This window comes from Dermacentor andersoni, chromosome 6 (assembly GCF_023375885.2).
Source record: "Dermacentor andersoni chromosome 6, qqDerAnde1_hic_scaffold, whole genome shotgun sequence".
NCBI classification, from domain to species: domain Eukaryota; kingdom Metazoa; phylum Arthropoda; class Arachnida; order Ixodida; family Ixodidae; genus Dermacentor; species Dermacentor andersoni.
In genome coordinates this window covers 34629555-34650116 of record NC_092819.1, presented here as the reverse complement: position 1 = coordinate 34650116, position 20562 = coordinate 34629555, and the positions used below count along the sequence as shown (strand labels likewise).

General features: G+C 42.3%; 1 protein-coding gene across 1 annotated transcript in view; it reads left to right on the top strand.

Moving 5' to 3' along the window:
* Lerp (lysosomal enzyme receptor protein) overlaps positions 1 to 20562 on the top strand; it is an 85764-nt gene that overhangs the window by 45435 nt on the left and 19767 nt on the right. The window contains exons 23-33 of the mRNA XM_050170562.3: positions 1242 to 1293; positions 3872 to 4031; positions 4506 to 4632; positions 7338 to 7460; positions 7827 to 8104; positions 10291 to 10497; positions 11736 to 11882; positions 12345 to 12533; positions 13485 to 13686; positions 16192 to 16268; positions 16880 to 17037. Coding sequence (XP_050026519.2) covers positions 1242 to 1293; positions 3872 to 4031; positions 4506 to 4632; positions 7338 to 7460; positions 7827 to 8104; positions 10291 to 10497; positions 11736 to 11882; positions 12345 to 12533; positions 13485 to 13686; positions 16192 to 16268; positions 16880 to 17037 — 1720 coding nt within the window. The remainder of the gene's footprint in view (positions 1 to 1241; positions 1294 to 3871; positions 4032 to 4505; positions 4633 to 7337; positions 7461 to 7826; positions 8105 to 10290; positions 10498 to 11735; positions 11883 to 12344; positions 12534 to 13484; positions 13687 to 16191; positions 16269 to 16879; positions 17038 to 20562) is intronic.

Genomic DNA, 20562 nt, shown 5'->3' with positions numbered 1-20562 from the left:
TAAATGTGCAGTAAGTCAAGGGGATAGGCTGAGGTAGATCTTTCAATTTTTCGTGTTTGGTCGGTGTTTAATCTATGATGTCACTGGAGGTCGCTTCAAATGCTGAACGAGGTTAAACATTTCTTACATTTGCCCTATTGTAGTGGGCATTATTATTTAGAGAGAAATGTACTTGAAATTCTATTTTAATTCATAATTTTGCTATCTAATACTGATATTTGCACTTCTCAAGTCTGTAGCGTATGGAGACTATGCAAGGTTATGCTGGGAGGTGTCTGACCATAGACCCTGGGCAACATGAAGATGCTTGCTTTATATATGAAGGCTGACTGAATTTCAAATGATTAACTTTAGCATGTGCTGTTAGTGTTGTCACTTATGTTTTGTGTGTGTGTGTGTGTGTGTGTGTGCGCGCATGCAAGATGTGTGTTAGAAGTAACAGAACAAGCATCTGAAAGCAGTAATTTTTCGGATTTTGTCACCAGTGCTTTTCTGTAGATGAACGCTGTACCTTTTCAAGACCATCTTTTGGGCAGCTTTTCCTTCTATTTTGCAATGTATTACTGGAAATATCCAAGTGAAACTTTATTTGTTGTGCGTTTTGTCACATCAGCATATTTAAACTTTCAACTTTGAACCATAGAAGTTTGAGACAAAGGTGTAGAAAAAGTTAAGCATTATCTCTTCATTAGTTACATTAATAATATATTTATGTTAATGTACTCAAAATTGTGAGACCGCTGGTACATTGTTCGCGCCCCTCATTTATAGTTTTTTTTTTAGCCAGTTTTCACAATTTCTCAAGAAATTCTTTACAGCTGTGCCCTTGTCAGGAAATTCTGGTGAGGGCTATGGATTAGGTGTCGTGAAATAGTTTTTCATTCAGTGTCATCTTTGGTGCGTAATTCTCACTTCATCTTTCGTTCTTTGCTCCATTTTGCTTTTCAAGCATATTCCCGTGAGTAGCATCCTCATTATTACAACTCTCACCTTTGTTCTTTCTCTTTTGCAAGGGTGTCTCAAGCCCCAAGATATTTCACCCATTTTCACTGCAACAATTTACCTGTTGGTCTTACTAGTGTTGAGTTCTCCTCTAGCAAATAAGGCTCTGTATTGTAGACCTAGAAAACATTCTTTTCTAGCAAATAACGCTCTATACAGACCTAGAAGCTATCTTGAAGCCTATTTCTTTTTTCTGTACTTTGGCATTAGTATATTAAATGAATTGTTTGGTCTTTCAGGTTCAGCTTGTGTGAAAACGGCTGGTGCTTGTGCAGTTCTGAAACCTCATGTGTAAGTTTTTCCTAATGTATATAAAACTGCTGGCAGACAAGGTATTTTTATAAGTTTGTGCCTGCTAGTGGGAATAATGTTCTTGGTCCAACTTGGCTTCTTCCTCAGTGCTTAAGGGTGGCTATTAAGCACCTTTTCTCCGAAACTGAACACGCTAGAGTGTGTGCGGTACCTTTAAGTAAATATATTTCCATAAAAAAATTTTTTGATTACCTAACTATTGAGATAGAAGAAGCACAACCTGTAGTGTTCCCATTCCTCACCAACATTGCTTGGGCAGCGCCAATGGCAATACATTGCATATTGTCTTACTTTTTCTTCTTTGCGCTGTGCGCTTATAGAAGATAATCATAATAAATGCTGAGGGTATCACTTAGGTTGGTAAAGTTGTTTTTCTGGCATGATTAATTGGCAGTAATACGAAGGGTGAGAAAGAGGGTGTGGACCAGAAGTGGTAGTGTTGATGCTCAAGATGCTACTGTTGTGCATGTCACCTCTTTTAGTCCAATTTTATGAGTGGAAGGTGGGTCGTGACTGTTGGAGACGTAGTTTATCATTGGTCCATCCAGGCAGGCAATTCTGTCAAAATAGTAGTACTTCCAGGCAAGGTCTTCTTGCTTTGATTGTTTTATTCGATTCTTGTGAAAGCCTGCTCTTGTAAAGTTTATGTAGAACACGTGCGTTAAGGTGCACATTTAATGCCACTGGGGTTCAGATGATGCCGCTGTTGCATGCTATGCTCACATATGTAGTGCTACCTGCATACCTGCTGTGATGGCTCAGCGGCTATGGCACTGAGATGCCGAGCATGAGGTAGTGGGTTTGATTCCCAGCTGCTGTCATTTAAAAAGGCAAAATGCAAAATGGCAAAAACAAACAAAAGTGTACTATTGAAATAAAACTTAAACAGCAGAGCATGTGGCTGAAGCGTAACTGAAGGTGGTATAGTTCGCGCCATCCAGTCATCACCATTGACAGGCATGCACATACGGTTTGACAGCGCTGTGCCATGGTGCTCCCCCTATACTGCTGCAATATTTTCGTTTCTGTTCTGGTTCTGTCTTATTTGAAAGCTAGAAAAGAAAAATCTGACTAAGCGAAAGCTATAATATCGCAGTATAGGACAAGTGTCATGGGCAGTGCGGCGAAACTGTATTTGTTATCGACATCAAATGAAACACAAGCAGCGGTGCGTGTAGTAAAGTTTGCGCCGTCATCATTACAGCGCCGTATCTTTTTTCGCCTTCAAATAAGAGAACCAGAACAGAAACAAAAATATTGCAATATAGGGGGAGCATCATCTTCCATTGCTGTTAAACCGGATGTGCGCGCCTGTTAGCAGTGACAAATGGATGACGCGCACTATACCTTCAGTTCTGCTTATGCCGTTAGTTCTTAGATTTAGGAGCGCAATAAAGAACTTAGTGTGGTTCCAATCAATGTGCAGTCCTCCACTGCGGTGCCTATAATAATGCCAGCTTTGCTTTGAGACATTATACCTCGTGAGTCAGTGAGTGTCTGGAACTTCATGCAGTGAGGGCATCATGCGACTCAGTGAGCGAGTACCGTATTCAAGATTGGTAACAGCATTTGTTTTGTCCTGCAACTGAAATGCAATTCAGTGGTGGTCACTTCGTAACTGCGAGGCACTTAGCCTGTTAGCTATCTTTAGGCCATTGTGCACAGAATATGAAATCTGCTGCAGTGAATGTATTAAATTTATGTTTGCATTGTAGGGCCTAAACACCAGCTAACTTTGTGCAATGCAGTGAAAGCTACAGGTTGTGTCGGCCATTTGTAGAATGGGAGCCCTGTGTGTTAAAGCAAAAGAGGTCTCGCCCATTGCGCACTGCTAATCCTTCAGAAATTGTTCCACGTGGCCATCGTCAAGCATGCAGGTAATAGCGGAGAGCAATAGATGACCCTTCCTTCTGGTTCACATTTCTGGTTAGCTGGCACAAACTGTAGCACGCAGTTGCTGAAGTGCGGTGTCATTAACCCTCTCTGGTCTGCACATCTTAAACAAAGTGGAAAAATTTATCTTACACGCATCTGAATGACAAAAGGCATGGAAAAAAAAAAAAAAAAGAAAATGCTACTAGAGTTTTTGGCAGCAAATCAAAGGTCTTCCTTGTGAACTGCCATAAGCTTGATGTGTTGTAGGCAGCATATGGTTCTTTACACGTCTCAATTCACAATCGTAATGCTGTCAAAAATGGCCGCTTTATTTGAAGGCCACTTTTGTGTTGCCTAAGGCAGGTTATATGCATTAGGGAGCTTCCTAAAGTAGAGCCCACGGGTCTAACCTCAGCGTAATCTGACGCAGACATGAAATTTCATGGGAGGCATGTTTTTCTGCAGCGCAGAGTTGACAAATAATGTAATTAGCATTGCTGACTCTTACATTTCTGGAAACAGTTTTGTTGTTTGTTTTTCTCGATGTCCGACATTTTCTGCAAAACAGGAATTCCGCAGGAGTCATTGGACTAGAAAGGGTTAGCTGATCCTTTAGTCGTATACGCACGTTTCAAGTACAGCTGTGTAACAACCATGCCATTGCAATCTTCTTTCTTTCCAGCACCCAGAACATTGGCCAGGTTCAGTTGCCTCCAGTTTTTGAGGATGGCATTGTCAAGATCAAGTACACATCCGGTGACATCTGCCAGACAAGGAGCTCGCGCAGCTCCCCAGTCCGTATGCAGACAGTTATTGAGTTCGAGTGTGACAAGAACATTAAGGTGGGTACCTGCCTCTTTATTTAATTACCTACCCGATAATGGTCAAGCTACTCTGGAATTTGCACTCAGGACTGATTTACACTGAGTTGTACTGATCGCTGAATTAGTGGAAATCAAGTGTGCAGTCCTGCTTTTATTTACGCAGTGTTTATGTGTTCACAAAGGTTTTCCAATGATGTGTGCCATGATTTCAACGACATTTTGCTTATTCAGTATTTGTGCAAAAAACATGCAATGCCAATAAAAGGCGTTATTCCAACAACTTTTCAATGTTTTTAATGAAATTTGCATTTTAACCCCTTTTTTGCTAACCCTTTAGCAATTCTTTTTTCTGTAGGTGTATTCTTATGACTCTTGCAGGCTCCTGCTTTCTTAGAGTTAGTCATTGCAGTGTAATTTCAGAGTGTCATAAAGCTCTGTCACACGATTATAGTTGTCATGCTTTTCACCTGATAAGTAGCTCACATTCTTCAGGCTGGTTACCCTATCTTGCTTCGGGAAGAAAGGTGCACCTACTACTTCCAGTGGCGCACTGCCTACGCTTGTCCCATGGCCGAGGATGCAGTGTACGACAACTGCACGGTTGTTCATCCGCTTACAAGTAGGTTGGATTGGCTCTGACATGCCATTTGATAACTAAATTTTCATAGCCAAGTCGCCATGCTTCCTAAAGGGGCGCTATCTTTGCTTACCTTCTTGGCGTTTGTGGCCATATTTCCCACCGAGTAATCTAGGTGCTGAAATGTACTGACTTTAAGCTTATCCTGATACCAGTATGTGATACATATGTCCTTCCAAGGGTGTTTGTGATCTGTAGGGCGACTCTAGAGGCAGTGCAATCAAATGTGAGGGTGGGCCAATTCTGATAATGCTATTGTGCTAGTTTTGTTTGCATTACGGTGTTGCATTACAATTTTCGGCTTTTGCATCAATGTCTTGCAAAGTAGGCGTAGTGAGTTTCCTTGCACAGCTGAAGATTGGAGAGGCAAAGGAGGAAGAACAGCTGTGATGTCAACCTGGAGGAGTTTAGAGGGGGAGCACTTGGGTAAAGTTGCTGGTCTGTATGACCGTAAAGGACATTTGTCAACGTCTCAGTTGGGAGGTGCAATTGATAATTTCTTTCCAAGAGGCGCAGACGCGTTATATGTTAAGTATTGCATGTTGTACTTCTCATTACATGTTATGATTGGGTAAGTACGGCATGCAGGAATTGAGAGTGGATGCATTTGGTACTCGAATGCAAATAGAATTATTTATTTGTTACGTTGTGCCAGTAGAGAGTAACAACGAACAATGTGGAAAAAATGACTACGTAAGTATGACTCTGTGTTACCATCAGTGAACTTGCACAGTTCCTTCACAGCAGTGGCTGCAGCCTGAAGACTGCAAAGACACCCCTAAGGCAAGAGCTCCTGCACCCCCTCCTATTTCTCGTGTTGTATATAGCAGGAACAGGCAAAACAGACATGATTGAGAAAGAGTATAGATAGCTTAAGAGGGGGGAACTTTGGAAAGCCAGTTGGTCCGACATGTTTAAAGAGGAAAAGAACCGCGACTTTTCGCGTGTAGATCTGACATTTTGGTGTTTCATGGTAATAAACCTCAGTTGCTAGTTACCGCTCGTCCTGTCCACTCCATCGTCACGCCCCATCTGAAGTAAAGGTTCTTTTCCTCTTTAAATAGATAGCTTAGTTAGCATGGTGACACATTACCTTGCCTTTGCCAGGCACATTGTATCAAATTGCATGTAAGCTTGCAGCTGTGGGCCGATTGCTATACCCTCTGGTAAATTTTGCTTTCACTGGCTCTTCTAGGTTAAAAGAAAATTTCGGAAATAAATTTGCCATGTCTTTTGTTGTTTTTCATTCAGTGTAAACTGAAAATGCTGAATCTTACTTATCGCGCGATTTTTGCAGCGTGAAGCACTGAAGTGGGGCAAGAAAAGAAAGACTGAAGGGTTACCAAAAGGACAAACACGAGAGTTCGTTGTTTGTCCTTATTTTGCTAACCCTTCATTCTATTTTTTTCTGTATTTCAGTGCTTTGCACTGCAAAAATCACACCATGAACTTTGACCAACTCGTTCACATTTCTCTACTCTTGTTGAATCCTACTCATTAATTTGTATTACATTGCTGCATTTGAAGTGGTGAAATTGCCATGTCATGGACAATTTTTGTGTTGGAGTAGGCACGTTAGTCCAAATGATTAAGCTGGTGATTAAGCTGGTGTTTTCCCTGGAGCCTGAAATAAGAGAATTTTAGTTTTCTGAAGTGAAACCACTCCAAGGGAAAGCTTTTTTTTCAGTGGCCCCAATGCTATTTACAATAGAAACTGTTCTACAATCTGCAGGAATTGTTTCTATATTGCACATGCCTGTCAACTATACCTATTTGTTCACAAAACTTCCCAAATTCTGACCAGTCCTCCCGATTGTACGGGCATGACCGTTAATCTCCCACAAACACTGGCTCAACCGCATTGAAAAAAAAAAAAAAATTGAAAGAGCGTCATGCAACATAGGTGCATTGTAATTGCCATTATGTGCTAGCTAGCTAGCCGAAGTCTGGTTTAAATCCAAGCCCTTAGTCTGTAGGTATTTGCATAATGGCTGGTTGCCTTAAGTCAGCTTTCCTGCAGTACAGAAAAGTTATGCGGTGAAGCATATTGGGAGTGGAAAGCAGCCACAGTCATGGGACATAGTAATACGCGTTTCTTGCACGCGCGCGGCTGCATCGTCCCCACTCACATCGCGAGAACTGAGAAGCCTAATAACTCTACTGGCAGCCGTTTAGAGCTGTTTGTGGTATCGTGGTCAACCCCCGCCTCCTTCCCTCTTGGCAAATCTCCCAAATTCGAGGTCCACAGGTTGGCAGGTATGATTACACAAGCACACAGAAGTGCTGTGCCACTGATCTCTACATGACATTGCACTTTGTTGCTACGAATTGTGCAGCAGAATGACCTGTGTACATCATTCTTGTCCTATTAATACTTTTTTCTGTTTATACAACCGAACCTTATAAGTCGCACCCAACAAGAAAATACCTTCATTATATATGGTATGTGTTATATAAGCATGGTAATATCGCTGAGAAAAAAAATTTGTTATATTTGATAATTCATTATATCCATGTTCTTACGTTGAGGTTCAACTGCAATTGGCTTTTTAGTTTGATACTACTGTTTTCTGCTCCTCTCAGTTTTACATCGCTTGACATTGCTTACATTGGATGCTCAATATGTGCTTGAATTAATATTTAATAAGTCTCCTGTCATTCTTTTTTTTTTTTTTTTCACCATTCAGATGAAGAATTTGACCTGTCTGTGCTGCGAAGCTTATACCCTGTTAATGTGACTCACGATGGAATCACTTACTCTATGAGTGTATGCGGGTCTCTGCCAGCAGACCTCTGTGGACCAGGAGCTGGTAAGTGTTACATTGTCACAAGCTCAACTTGAATTACTTCCAATGTCCCGGCCTCATGTCTTGTCTCCTTTGGTCCTACAAAAACGCTTGTGTACTGTGTATCAGGTGCATGTTAAAGACTGTCAGATGGGCAAAATTTTTTCGGGGCCCTCCATTAGTGTCCTTCATAGCTCTAGTGTTGGTTTGGGACGTTGTACCCCACGAATCAGTCGATCAAATTTTTGCCGTGTTGCGTGTTTGTTGTTCAGGCAAACAGACATCGTAGACCTTAGCTGAGCTGCAACTTTAGCATGCCTGTCCTGCATGCATTTGGACAAGTTTGGAATTTATAAACATTCTTCCTTTTTGCGCACGTGTGTCCACCAGGCATGTGTGCCATGGACAACAAAACCGGCAAGGTCGTGAGCTTGGGCAAGTCCAACGGGCACATCCACTTGATGACCGATGGAGTGATGTTTCTGAAGTACAGTGACGGCGACAAGTGCCCTAGTGACCTCTTCTTGTCTTCTGCGAGGCGAAGCAGCGTGATCCAGTTCATGTGCGCCTCGGCCGGTCGCTCCCATCTAGGCCCACAGCTGCTGCATGTGGACAGTAGCTGCACCTACTACTTTGTGTGGTACACGGAGCGGGCGTGTCGTAGGGTGGTGAGTGTGCGCCAGTTCTTCGCTCGCTTTCATAGTTCTGCAAAAGGTGCATGCGGTGACGTCAAGACCGACTGAAACAAAATTTTGGACTGTGTAAAAAGTATAGTTTCACATAGTGTGGAGATGTTGCAGCCTTTGTGGGAAATAGTTTCAAATACGAGTGGATGTACAATGAAAATTCAGTTAAAATTGTCTTTTTCGATACTGACACTGAAAGCACTGCCGTTGCCACTCGCCACTAGTGACATAGAACCTAGCTAGAACGTGAAGAACCAACACAACTCTTTCGCATAAACTCGGAGATTACACTCTTAAAGAAGTTTGCACCATTTGGGGCTTGTCCCACAACAGTAATTGTCATCTGACAGTCATCTTTTTGCCATCTCTTTAATCATCTTTCATTAATGTTGCATGCCCAGGTCACGTATTTCATGTGCATTGTCTGCACGATGTGGCATTTTAGAGAGCAGAGTAGCAAGCACAGAGTTTTCGAGAAAGGAAATGCAAATGAGGCAGATGACTATTGTTGTGGGGCAAGGTAAGCCCTAAAGGTTGCAGGCTTTTTTAAATGTAGATAGTGCAATGGTAAATCTTGGAGATGTGCAAAGATTTGCATCACATGCTCCAACCACCAGGCACAGGTGTTGTCTGCCAACATGCTATTTAAAGATAATAAATCAGAACATCTGACAACTATAGCCTTGCATCCTTGCTATGCTTGCTTGTTTGCTTGTCTAGTACATATGTACTACTCATTCATTACCAATTTAGCCAGAATGAAATTTTGTTGCAGTTTGCCTTTAACAATAAGTTTTTTTTGTTGTTCATATTTTCAGAAGCCTGCTTTTAGAGATAAGTGAGAACAGCTAAAACTGCAGTTCTGGCTTAGTCTAGTGCTGATGTAGGGTTTAAAACGATAATCTTCTGCAAACTTGGAATAAAAAAAGGGTCTTGACCCCTAGAAAGTGTCTGGCAATAAACAGTGGATGCAGACACAAGTTTATCTAACTCTAGCATGAACATGGTCTTTTATAGCTTAGGGGCTCTAGCCACCAGTCGCAGAGCAAAATGTTGCTTAAATGTAGCGATATGCATCACATTTCAGGCAGACAAAACAAAAATCGACGTATTGTGACGAGGTTTATTAATATGCAAGCTTAATGCAGAAGTGGGCAAGTTATCACAATTTACTTGGCAGATTGTTGTTCAAAGCAGTGAAAAGGGAAGAAGTGTCAGCTTAGTCGTCTGCTCATTTTTGCTGTAGTACTGTGCATCTTAACCTGCACTTTGTAATGCTTAACTGCTAAGAAACGAGGTTACAAGTTCAAAGCATGCTTGTGGTGGCAGCTGTCTGTCGATAGAGGACGAATTCAACAGTGCCTGTGCTGAGTTTTCAGTGAATATTGAACTGATATGGTTAAAATTAATCCAGAGTGCAATGCTGTGGCATCTCTCTAAACTTGGGCCTAGCTCTGGGACAGGAAGCAGTGTCAGCTCACCTCAGAATGCATGTGTTGGTTTACTTTAGTGTTTAGTGTAAGACTTTAGTGTTTTTCCTTAAAACCACGTTTGGCAAACATTTGCAAAATTTCAGACACTTTTTGATGTACAGATGTGTCGTCAAGACTTGCCTGCGATGCATGTCGTTAATGAGCTATATTAGTAAATTGCAATTCTACAGTACCAAAAAATAAAACAATGGGAGAAAAGGTTTCATAAGCCAGAAAAGAAGCAAAACAAATGACTGGAGGCAATGCTGCTTTGAAATTCCTGCACAAGTTAGCCATGATGTCCTGGAATTTGATGGCTTCTGCTCAGGCCTAATTCACTTCTTACTGGTAAAGATGGACTCCATTGTATTCTAAAGGAGCCAAAGACTTAACATAGCAAGATTAGAGAACTTTTACCACGCCACAACAGCCCAAATATGAGATATGTTGAAATATTTGCTATTACATTGACGTACCAGTGCTGTAGTTTTGGCGTGAAATTCAGAAGGAAGTTGGGCCTTCATTTTCTGCTCTAGTAATCATTCTCTTACCATTAAACTTATAAAAATAGATTTATGAAAATACTTTGTCAGTCTACCCGAATTGTTGTCTGTTCCAACAGCTTTATAATGAATACATGAGCAAGGCTTTGTCGTTTGCATGTTTTACTGCATAAAGTGTAACATGTTCATGCAGCTGCACTGCGTTGTCGAGGAAGGAACGGAACAGTACGACCTGTCTCCCCTTATCAAGTCAACGGGCAGGCATACAGTGTTGAATTTGGTGGACCCTGGGTACACATACTACATCAACGTCTGCCAGCCTGTCCACGCCGTGGCACCTTACCACATGCTTTCCAATGCTGGCCTCATCAGGACCTCTAAGACAACGGGCTCAGTGGAGGTACAGTCGCACTTTTATTATGGAGCACTCGTGACCTCTGCGATTTCTCGTTATACAAGTTACTGCATTGTAAACATTGTGCACTGTACCATTTATAACGCAGGAGAAACACATTCCAAAGAGAGAGAAAAAAAAAAAAACTGATGTAATGTAAACTCAAAAGATGGCTTGCACAAGAATCTGGCAAATTTTGATGCTTCGTCTGATAGATCATCAGACTGCAGCCAACTTTATGGCATGAAGTTTCATGGTGCAGTCTACATCTTTTGTTGTGGTTTTGTCCTGCACTCCCTGTGTGCGTTGCACTTTAGTGGTAAAAGTGGAAGAACGCATGTGCATTCATTGAAAAGGAACAAATCAGCCACCGGAAACACCGACAATCCTTCATTGTACAGGCCATTTCATTATTCAGGCATTCATTGTAGAGGTAACCGAATAAGTCAATGGGGGCTTTTGCTTCAGCTATTCGGTTCACTGTTAGCTTGCCAACTCATTTGGTGGTTTGTTTGTGGCAGATAAATGCTCAATGACTGCATTATGAAAAAATTCACGACTACTTAAGAGAATGAGTGGAGCTGCAAGGCTAATTTTTCCTAGATAGTGTAGAGCACGTGCACGAAGGTACACTGTTCATGCAAATTGAATATTGAAAAGCGTTTGTTTCTAAGACAAATTAGACCTGTGTCTGAACTCTGGGCTAGGTTCGCTTTTACTTAAGGCTGTGCATGTGTGCATGCATGTGTTTTGTATGCACGCACATGTGCACCATGTACGAGGTGGCCATTTAGAAATGCTGACGGTGATGTGGTAACGCAGATTTCGTCTTGCTCGATTCTAGTGCACACGCAATTTTTGGACCCATTTATCGAAAAAAGAAAGTGTTAGATTCGAGTAAGTACGGTTAATGGGGGAGGCTACCCCCTCTCCTTAATATTCCATTCGACACAGAATAGCAGTGCTCTTATTCTGTGTCACACCGATAGTCCATTTTTACACAGACTAGTTCTTATGCAGGCGGCCTTCCCTTTTTGTACTACATAGAATTGAAGGAGCAACAATGCATCATTGCTTGCTCCCATCTGTTGCCGTGGCTTCTCAAATTTCGCTAGTCAGCTTGTTTTCTAAAATCTTGGATGTCGTGAAATTGCACAGTGCAATGATGTGGTTGAAAAGCGAAATGCCTTGTGGGAGTGTCTTCTTTATGCGGGCATGTTTATGAGTAAAACTTTTTCTTTCAGAGTTTGGGAGAAGTGTTCATGGAGCCCTTTAATGACTTCGAAGGTCATGTTACACTTCTCTACGTGAATGGATCTCAGTGCGCTTACAACTCGTCGGCATCGAACAGAGCGAGGGTGATATTCATCTGTGACCCATCAACAACTGTGGTGAGAATTTTCGTCACTTATATAAGATGTGCTGTTTCATTCATTCCCTTGTTGGTTTGACCTTAACCCCTTAACTGCTGACTTCGAATAAACTCTTCATGGCAAAAGTTGCACTACCTTCTAATTTTGACACATCAATAAATTACGCCACGTCTCTTACTATTTTTATTCAACAAGAGCAATAAAAGCACTATAAGCATTCCTGGTATATATTTAGAAAAAAAAAGGGGCAAAATAAATCGGGATTTTAATAACTCTGCACTTTTCATCAATTTTTGAAAATTTATTTTCATGGCAGTTAAAGGGCTAAGCACTTCCTAGTCACTTCGTGCTTGCAGCCAGTAACGGAGGCAGAAGTGACTACGTGTGAAGGTGTACACAGTAGAAGTTGATATGACTGCTATTAAATCCAAAGTAAGTCACGATGATGGACTGAACAGTAGCTATTTTTGTTTCCACCAGGAGGAGCCCGTGCTGTTGGACATTGACAAGGAAAACTGCCTGTACATCTTCGAGTGGAGAACTAACCTTGTGTGCCCTGAGGTTAACAAGAAAGCTGTGCCCACTGAAAACTGTACCTTCAGCATCCCTCAGCATGGACTTAGCTTTGACCTGTCTGCACTGAAGCCAAACGCTAGCTCCATGTTTGAGGTATGTAATGGGAAGTGCCGGCACATTCCTTTGCCACTGTCAACTGCCACTTCAAGTGTTTGGAACAGTTATTTTGAAACACACACCAGTACTGACATGACATTTTCGATAAAAAAAGTTAAAATAGCGCGAAACACACAGGACTGAAAGAGTAGAACAGGATCTATTCTTTCAGTCCTGCGTGTTTTGTGCTGTCTTATCTTTCTAACAACGTACCAAGTTTAGCAAACACCTACCCTTCTAAACATTTTGTACTTCTCTCTGTCACTCTCTCCCTTTTTACTTTGTGTTAAATGAAGCTCCAAGCCTTGTAAACCAAGTGAAAAAAAAAAATTATGACAAGCCTCAGAGCATCCTCATTTACCATAACTTGTTTCTGTTAACCGATTTTACTTTCCAGTGCTCTACAGTTGAAAGCATCATGATGTTGATACACCGCCTAGCTCCATTCCTGTGATTGCTGAGGCTGTCACATGTGAGGGCAGTTAGAAAAAGAAAATGCGTACTGTGCTTTTTTATGCGCAACATTGTTATACCTAGCCTTATTGCCACATGACTTCATCAAATTTTGCTGCATGACATGACCTCGCTGTAGTGTCGATGGCAGCTTCATTTTTAGAGCAAAATTTAGCATTACATTAATCTATGTTCCCAGATATTTACACTTGCTGAATGTCATCCTATTACATGCCAGAAGAGTGGGGTTTAGTTTCTACAACTTTGGAAAATATATCTCAATACTCCTTTGATGTCCACGTGAACATGTTCTGTCACAGTTAAGCATGGTATGGGCACCCTTTCTCTTGCTGTTGCATAATTTTGGTTTCTTACTGCATTCGTCTTGCTTTGGCTGTGTCTTGCACAGAATTGCTTGCCATGTTCTCTTGCTTCATTTCAGTTTACACTAACCTTGCTTTGCTAAACCTGTGCACCTGTGCTTCTTTCGTGTAGGTGCCTGACCATGATGGCAAGGGAAAGTTTATGCTGGACATCTGCGGCAAAGCGAAGCGTGCCAGCTCTGACTGCGATGGAAGTTCGGTGTGCTTTGTCTCGGCTAATGAAAAGAGCAACTACGGAACACTGAGCTCCTTCACCTACATTCAGGGGGGTCTGAAGGTTATGTATACCAATGGAAGCAGATGCAATCAAAGTGGTGAGTTGAATATCTTGAGATACATCCTCCCCAGTATCTCACTATTATACCCAAACAAAGGCAGTAAAAAAATTGTGTAAGCAGTTCCTGCACATTGCCCTGTGTAGCAACACTGGCGATGACTTAGATGACAGTGTAAGAGTAGGTTTGCAGATTTATAGAAGACTAAGGTAATGTTCACTGACTTGGCAAAAGAATGAGAATTTGTGATTGGCAGTCTGCCTCTAGAATCTGTGCAGGAGTATGCTTATCTGGGGCAGTTAGTCACAGGGTACCAGATCATGAGAAGGATGTCTACAGTGTAAAAATGGGTTGGAGCACATGTGGCAGGCAATATCAAGTCATGAGTGACACCTTAGCACTATCCTTAAAAAGCGTACAATTATTGCATTCTACCGGTGCAAACACATGGGGAAGAAGCTATGAAATTAACGAAGCTTGAGAAAAAGCTAAGGACCATGCACTGAGTGATAAAATGAAAAATAGCATGCATAAGATTAAGAAACACGAAGGCAGTCATGTGGATTAGAGCGAATGGGGTAGCCAGAATTCTAGTTATAACCCTTTCAGGGTCAATGACGTCAGTATACGGCGCCGCGAACAAGTCGAAAATGTTCGATTCTGTATATTTACAGTGCCGTCTGTACGTTTTAAAAGTGCGCCAATTTCCTAACTTTTCTCTCCTGGCATGTGCTGTCACTACACGGGAATAAAGGGAATTTATTTCTTGCGCCTACCTCTCTTGGTTTTCGTTGCATGCTTTGTTCGCTCCGGCACGGCTCTATAGTACTGCTCGCGCATTGCCGTGGGAGAGTGGGCGGGCGGGTGGGCAGCGCTTAGTTTGGGTTTTGTTCTTTGGGTGGTTTCGGCTTCTTGCACTCGCAAAACCGATAGATATCTTGTTACTAATCGCTCAAAGGGGTGCGCATATACGTGAAGGATACCACCGTGCATGCGTTTCTTATACTTTTATTTGAGACGCGCGAAAACTAATTGCATTTGCTTGGCTATAACATGATGATTAGTGGAAGTTTGTCACACGTTTTGCTCCTTTTGACGGCTCACTGATGCTGTGGAGGTAAATATTAGTTTAAGAGCAGGAGCATTTGAGACTTGTGAAATATTCTCGTGTGCAAATTTTCTAGGCCTTGAACTATGTGTGTAAAAATGCATCAAATTTTTAATTATAAGTTTATTTCTTTTTTTATTGTTCTTATTCATGAATAAACAGCACTTATATACCAATGCAAAATAATTTATCACTTTTCGGTAACCCTGAAAAATTACGGAAATTTTTTTTTGAAGTAGGTCCTTCTGAAGAATTTAAATCTGCAATAAAAAAATTGACCCTGAAAGGTAAATGTCGCCCATCGCTCTTGTTGACCACTGTCCACCTCTTTGAGGGTGTACTCTGCCATTTAAGTTGGTTGATTTGGTGAAAATATCTTCTTTTCTTTTTTTCAAGATTGTTACAGTTTTTTTTAATTCAGAAATACTCAAAGGTAAAGTGAAGAAGCTGAGAAAATGGCACATCCTATTTCACTGCGGAGCATGCGGTTTTCTATTGACGCAACACTGCCATTTTGGAACTATCATTAACATGACAGACAGGAGCTTTATATAGCTGCAAGAATAAGACCGGAGGAAGCAAGCAAGAAGACTAAAAACTAGCGTTTATACAGGAACTGGTCATAGTGGCTCACGCAGATTTGAATTGCAGGTGCACCTTTGTACATGTAGCTTTGAGCTGTGCATTTTTGTCCCAGCGACAGTTGACAATTGTGGTAGGCTGTGTCACTGGCTCACGTTTGTTTCGTTGTAAAATTCCAAAGTTTCAAGATGCAAAAGTGTTGAATGTAAAATTTAAAATAGTTATGTTGAAAAAAAAAATCAAAGGAAACAAATTAATATGCGTGCGTGACCCCTCCCCCCTCCCTTTCCATCTCGAGACGTCCGTGCCTAGGTAATTGCTGGGGAGAATGTTGAATTGATACTGAGGAAAAGAAATGGAATTGGGCAGACCATGACTAATACAATACAGGCACATTTAGAAGAGCTTTATGCTGGGTTAGCTAGTGTGTGACATTGACATTCACATTTTTTATGTTTCATAGCATAGCCATTTGTCCTGCCTCATTCTCATGTCAGTCGTCATGTTTTGTGCTGTTAAAACATGAATGACAATGTAACACAGGCACTTTCCTGCTACATTTGGGGCACCATTGCTGCTGTAGTCATCGTAATGTTACGGATTCTCTGTGACATCATGCTTTATATTAAGTACAGAATAGGTGTTTATTAGTTGTTTGTATGTAGTGGCCTTGAATTGTAAAAATATCGTTTGGTTCTTCACTTGCGCTTTCAAGACACTGTAGCAGTGGCGTTGAACATTCAAGTTGACATGCCTGTCTACATTTATGAAACATTTTTCTTTTTCTTCTTCTTTTCTTCTTCTGCGACCTTTTACTGGGGCACTCTGAAACTTTCATTCCTTCTTTTTTCCAGAAGCGGCGACTTACTCTGCTGCAGTGAACTTTCAGTGTGATGAGAATGCTGGCATTGGCACGCCCGTTTTGGAACATGTAAGAAGGCAGTTTAAAGTTATTGCTATTTCTGACTGGTTTGCCGACTTACGGCACTGCATCATTGAGTAGTTTGTTTCATTTCATGGTTTACAACGTTGTTTGTAAGTATCTATCCTTTGCAAGAACAAAAGAATGCATTTTTCACTGTGTGTGCGTGTATATGTTACACACATCTGTCAACAGCACATTAATGAACCACAGGTGTTCCAAATTAATGAATCCGCCGTGCAGATTTGGGACATCAAACCCTATACTGTTTAAAGGCTCATACGCTAGATCAGTTGGATTTCTCGCAATGTTGTATGTGTAGATGAGTACAATCAGCTGTTCATGGGACAGAGGTTCCATCAAAAATGTTAATTTCTGTTCTGTTAAGCCATAGCACTTGTAATGTAATCGATCACTGTGGATCTCAAAGCTACAGAGTGAAGCTTTGAATTCCTGTCTGTCCCCAGGCTTTGCAAGTATTCAGCTGTGTTGCAGATCCCATGTCCTGTAAGGCTTCGTGGCTAACTGTACATGCATCGTTTAGATGGAAAGCAACACGAGATGCTGCAATGATGTTGATGGTTATTTTCCTAACCTCCCCTTTCTTTTTCTCAATGCAGAGACATGCTTGCTATTCAACTTTTGTCTGGAAAACAAACTTGGTGTGCGTGCCAGACCACAGGCAGTGTGTGCTAACATCCGGTAATTACACGTACGACTTTGGACTTCTGGCCTCTGTGAGCCATGTGAAAAACGTGACCGACAAAGAGGGAAACATGTAAGTGTTCCTGCTGTCCGTGTAGCAGTGGTTCTCAAGCTTTTATCCATCACAATACTTTGACCTGGCCGGGAGCCATGTTGTTGAGCAATTATTTGCTGCATCTTTTTTTTTTAACATGAGAAGCAGTGGTGAAAGGCTAACCCTTAAACCAATGAAGACAAGCTAATCCTTAACAACCCGAGTGGTTTGTGCAAGTGCCAGGATTCTGAAGAGTTTATAGATCTCTGTGTGGTTATACTTTTAAACTGTAGTTAGTGTTTTATGTTTTTGCATGAAATAGTAATAAACATACTATTCCCCAACCTAGAGGATAACCACACTGGAAGCTGAAGACTGCCATAGGCAGTGAAACAAAAAATTAGTTTTAATGAAACTAACAGCAGCGTGGATTGAAGCTCAAACATGGCTGTGTGAAATTTTTATTTGAAATTAAGAGGGAAGGAGTGAAGTTATTGGCAAGATATGTGAAGAACAGATGGGGTGTCTATTGAGGTAACAGTGGGTGTCAAAGGAAGGGAAGTAGTTGTAGTGGCAGAGAACCAGATGGTGTGATACATTTTTAATACTTGCGCACATAAGGATGTGTTTGGTAAGCACAGGAATTTGAAGTTGCTTTATGATGCTTGCACTTGCAGTTAACATCCTTCGTGAAAAGTGTGGGTTATGGGCTGATGTCAAAATTGGGAGTACCGTATTTACTCACATAACGATCGCACTTGCATAATGATCACACCCCTAAATTTTGTCGACAAAATTCAATTTTTTTTCTTTCCCATGTAATGATCGCACCCTGAACTTGTCGCAGCGATATGTCGTGTGCCGAGTCTAGCTAATGATGATCGTGCCTACCATCTGTCAAATGCTATGCGGACAACTTTTAAAGACATACCAAGCGGTCTGCACGCACCGAACGTTCTTAAGCAGATGCCCCATTTCATTCCTTTCATCACTTTCTGCACTTCCATGAAAAAGAAAAGGTACAACCTAACTTGCCTTGGCTTTATTATTTGTAGATTTCCTAATGGTTTTGGTCAACAACATAAAGGGCGCCTTTCAATTCTTCTCGTCTGCACTCATGGGCACGATACAAATCGCGAGCGGCAACGATAGCGGCCACATTTACACCGATATGTTAGAAGTGTACCTTATTCAAGGAGCACTGACACAAAAATTTGAAGTCGAGATGACTTGCGAGATCGATTTAGTTGGTCACACACACATCGTCTATAAAATATCAGCAGCGAATATCGCTTAGAAGATATTTAAAATCAATTTTAAAGTACGTGCGCGCAGCCAACCGCAAAACAGAGCACCTCGCGACATTGACATCAACCGGGATTGTAAATAGCCAAGAAAACGCTACGTCACGAATTTTCGTTGGCTGCCATGCGGCTTACATCTGCTCTTCTCCTCTGTTGTTGCTTGTTCTAGCTGTTGTACTTGTAGTGGGACGCTCTCCGTGTCGCTGCAACTGCAGTTTTTGTCGTGTCCATCGGGATATTTCTCTCACTATCAGCTTGACTGCGCTGCCACAACATTCAAAGCCAATTTGTTGTGTTTTACCATTGATTGTGGCCGATGCGAGGGTTTTGTTGAGGTTCGTCCTCGCCATCGCCGGCCGCAATATGAGTCGCTAAGTGATCTGTAGTACGGCGCGTCGTGTGCGACTTGCCGCATGCGGTGATTCGGGACACATGGTACGAATGAGCGAGCGACGGCCCCAGAACCAGCGCTCCCCGCCTGAAAGTTCGGAATGCTGCGTAACTTCAAACAGAAAGTGAAAGCAACCGTATTTGCACAGCTATTTTGTTTGAAACAAACGATGACAATATAAACACGTCTATGCGAGCACTGTAGACGTGTTTCCGCAAGACCGCGTTAGCAGTATCGGATCCGTTGACAGCCGCCGATGGCCAAGAGCCGGCAGGCATAGCTCGCTGGGCCATCGAATCCGACACCGGTTGCGCTTGTGACATGATGGCTTGCAGCTTGTATAACGAAGTGCCTATGTTAGTCGGCACAATGTATACACAGTAATGTCACGCTTGAATTGCGGCACATTTGATTTCATTGGCACCGACAGAAGCGAACGAGCATGCCAGGCGAGCTTGCGATCGCTGGGAGACGATGTAGGCCTAGCTCGCCGGCCGTCGATGCGGGGCCGAGGGTCCTTGCGATGCGTCCGCAGCTCGTAATGAAGCGGCTAAATTTGTCAGCGCAATCAATGCCTGAACATTTATGTTTCTCTTAAGTGAAAATACGGTTAGTTTTCCCGGTGCCGTTAGTAGCGATGAGTAAACAGGCCAGTCAGGCGAGCCGCTTCGTGTACAGACGATTGCTGGCGCTTACCGTGTCCGAGTAGAAATCACGCCAACGATTTACTATTTCGCACAACGTTTTATAACTGCACTCTTTCGAGGTCACTTTATTCTAGAAGTTATTTCGTGTCAGAAACAAATTGTAGCCCATTTATATGCCGCCGTCAGCGGCGAAAGAGGCCCGCGTTTCGATCAGGGAGAGAAAAAAAAAGACATGATCGGAGCGGCGAGGCGCCCGCTCCCCGGCCCCACCCCGCCGGGTCTATCCAGTGGCCATGACGTTCACGCTACCGGCGCTGTCATTGGCTGCGGACGTCCGACCGATGCGGCAGTCGCACGACAATATTCAGCAAGTTGGTCGCGCAAGCTGGCTGCGCGTCAGAGCATACGTCATGGCTTTTTGCGAACACGTGACCACTTTGTTTACATTCCCGTTGGTCCCGTCTCGTTGCTCTCTGGAACCGAAACTTCGACTGGTCGTTACAAAGAAGACTGCAAATAATTACCTGTCGCGCTCTGAAGTAAATGTGGTTTCGTGCCGTGATTACTGGCTCATTAACTACTTATTAAAGCAGAAAAAACCACGTGGATTTTTTTTGTCAGTACTCCTTTCATATGACGACGCTTGTAACACAGCTAAGATATTCGCCCACTCTTAGCTGAAATGTGGCGTATTAGGATAGCAGTGAAGACAAATGCCGCAGTTTCCGCAGCATGCCCACCATGTGTTTCTATGTTACTGGCATCGAAGTGCGCCCATCTGTTTCTGTCCCCTCAAAGTGGACATGGCTGCGTTACTGTCGTAACCTTGCTGATACATGTATTAATGATATTATTCATTACTGATACGGAAGAAACTTGTTTCAATGCACGTAATGTACTCGAGAGAAGAAAAATAATTGCGTTCGGTGCGTTCGGCTGGCTCCGCCGGCCGCCATTTTTGTTTTGGTGTCCCACACTGACAATGGCAGCCGCCTGCTTGTCATCCCGCAGCAAATGTGGGATGAAAAAAGAAAATGTTTCTTTTCATGGGAAATTTAACCCGCGTAATGATTGCATCCCCGAATTTGCGTCTTTTTTTTTTACAAATAAAGTGCGATCATTGTGCGAGTAAATACGCTAATATGTATACTCTCTCCGAACTGGAGGGGATGTGGTGACAACAAACCCACCCCATGTGCATTTACGGATGGTTCGACTGCTG